Source organism: Micromonas pusilla (genome assembly GCF_000151265.4).
Source record: "Micromonas pusilla CCMP1545 genomic scaffold MICPUCscaffold_14, whole genome shotgun sequence".
In the NCBI taxonomy this organism is placed as follows: domain Eukaryota; kingdom Viridiplantae; phylum Chlorophyta; class Mamiellophyceae; order Mamiellales; family Mamiellaceae; genus Micromonas; species Micromonas pusilla.
The window spans coordinates 879521-880324 of record NW_003315895.1 but is presented as its reverse complement, the minus strand read 5'-3'; the positions used below and the strand labels follow the sequence as shown (position 1 = coordinate 880324).

General features: G+C 61.1%; 2 protein-coding genes across 2 annotated transcripts in view; one reads left to right on the top strand and one right to left on the bottom strand.

The window, feature by feature from the left end:
• Nucleotides 1-269: 269 nt before the first annotated feature.
• On the bottom strand, nucleotides 270-491 carry MICPUCDRAFT_53325 (uncharacterized protein; the record flags this gene model as incomplete). Its single annotated transcript, XM_003063309.1, has 1 exon — nucleotides 270-491. The coding sequence occupies one exon, from the start codon at nucleotides 489-491 to the stop codon at nucleotides 270-272; it is 222 nt and encodes a 73-aa protein (XP_003063355.1).
• Nucleotides 492-511: 20 nt separating this feature from the next.
• Nucleotides 512-804, top strand: part of MICPUCDRAFT_48898 (uncharacterized protein) — a gene marked incomplete at its 5' end in the record, with an annotated part of 4420 nt that continues 4127 nt past the window's right edge. The window contains one exon of the mRNA XM_003063501.1: nucleotides 512-572. Within this exon, the coding sequence (XP_003063547.1) occupies nucleotides 512-572 (61 nt within the window). The remainder of the gene's footprint in view (nucleotides 573-804) is intronic.

Genomic DNA, 804 nt, shown 5'->3' with positions numbered 1-804 from the left:
CCCCTAACCCTAAACCCTAAACCCTAAACCCTAAACCCTAAACCCTAAACCCGTAAACCCTAAACCCTAAACCCTAAACCCTAAACCCTAAACCCTAAACCCTAAACCCTAAACCCTAAACCCTAAACCCTAAACCCTAAACCCTAAACCCTAAACCCTAAACCCTAAACCCTAAACCCTAAACCCTAAACCCTAAACCCTAAACCCTAAACCCTAAACCCTAAACCCTAAACCCTAAACCCTAAACCCTAAACCCTAAACCCTAAACCCTAAACCCTAAACCCTAAACCCTGGTGCCTGACCAGCGGCGCGCATAGCGCGTCGTACGCCACGTCCTGGTCCGACCCCACCACGACGGACGAGGGATAGTCGAAGATTTCGCCGGTGGTGAGCGCGAGCGCGCCCGTTCGGGGGTCGAGGTTCACCGCTCGCGGGTCGCCCGGGGGCGTCGGCCGCACCCGGACGGACATGCGGATCTCCGCGACGGACATCGCGATGTATCCGTCGGGGGATGCGCGGCGTCCGCGCGAGGGGGTACGGCGTCGGCGGGAAGAGGGACGGCGCGGGGAGGAGTGATGAGTCGATCTGACTGTGCGTTTCGTACTGACTGCTGACGAACGAAAAACCAAAAGCGACGAAAACCAGCGCGGCGGCATTCACAACTCGAACGCGCGGCGGCGCGCGCGCAGTCGGCGGGCGCCGCGGAACGGCGGCCGAGGCGCGGACGGGTGGTCGAGGACCGGACGCCGCCGCCGCGACGACGCCCTAAGTGAGTTTCCGCGGCGTGCGTCGTCGTCGTCCGAC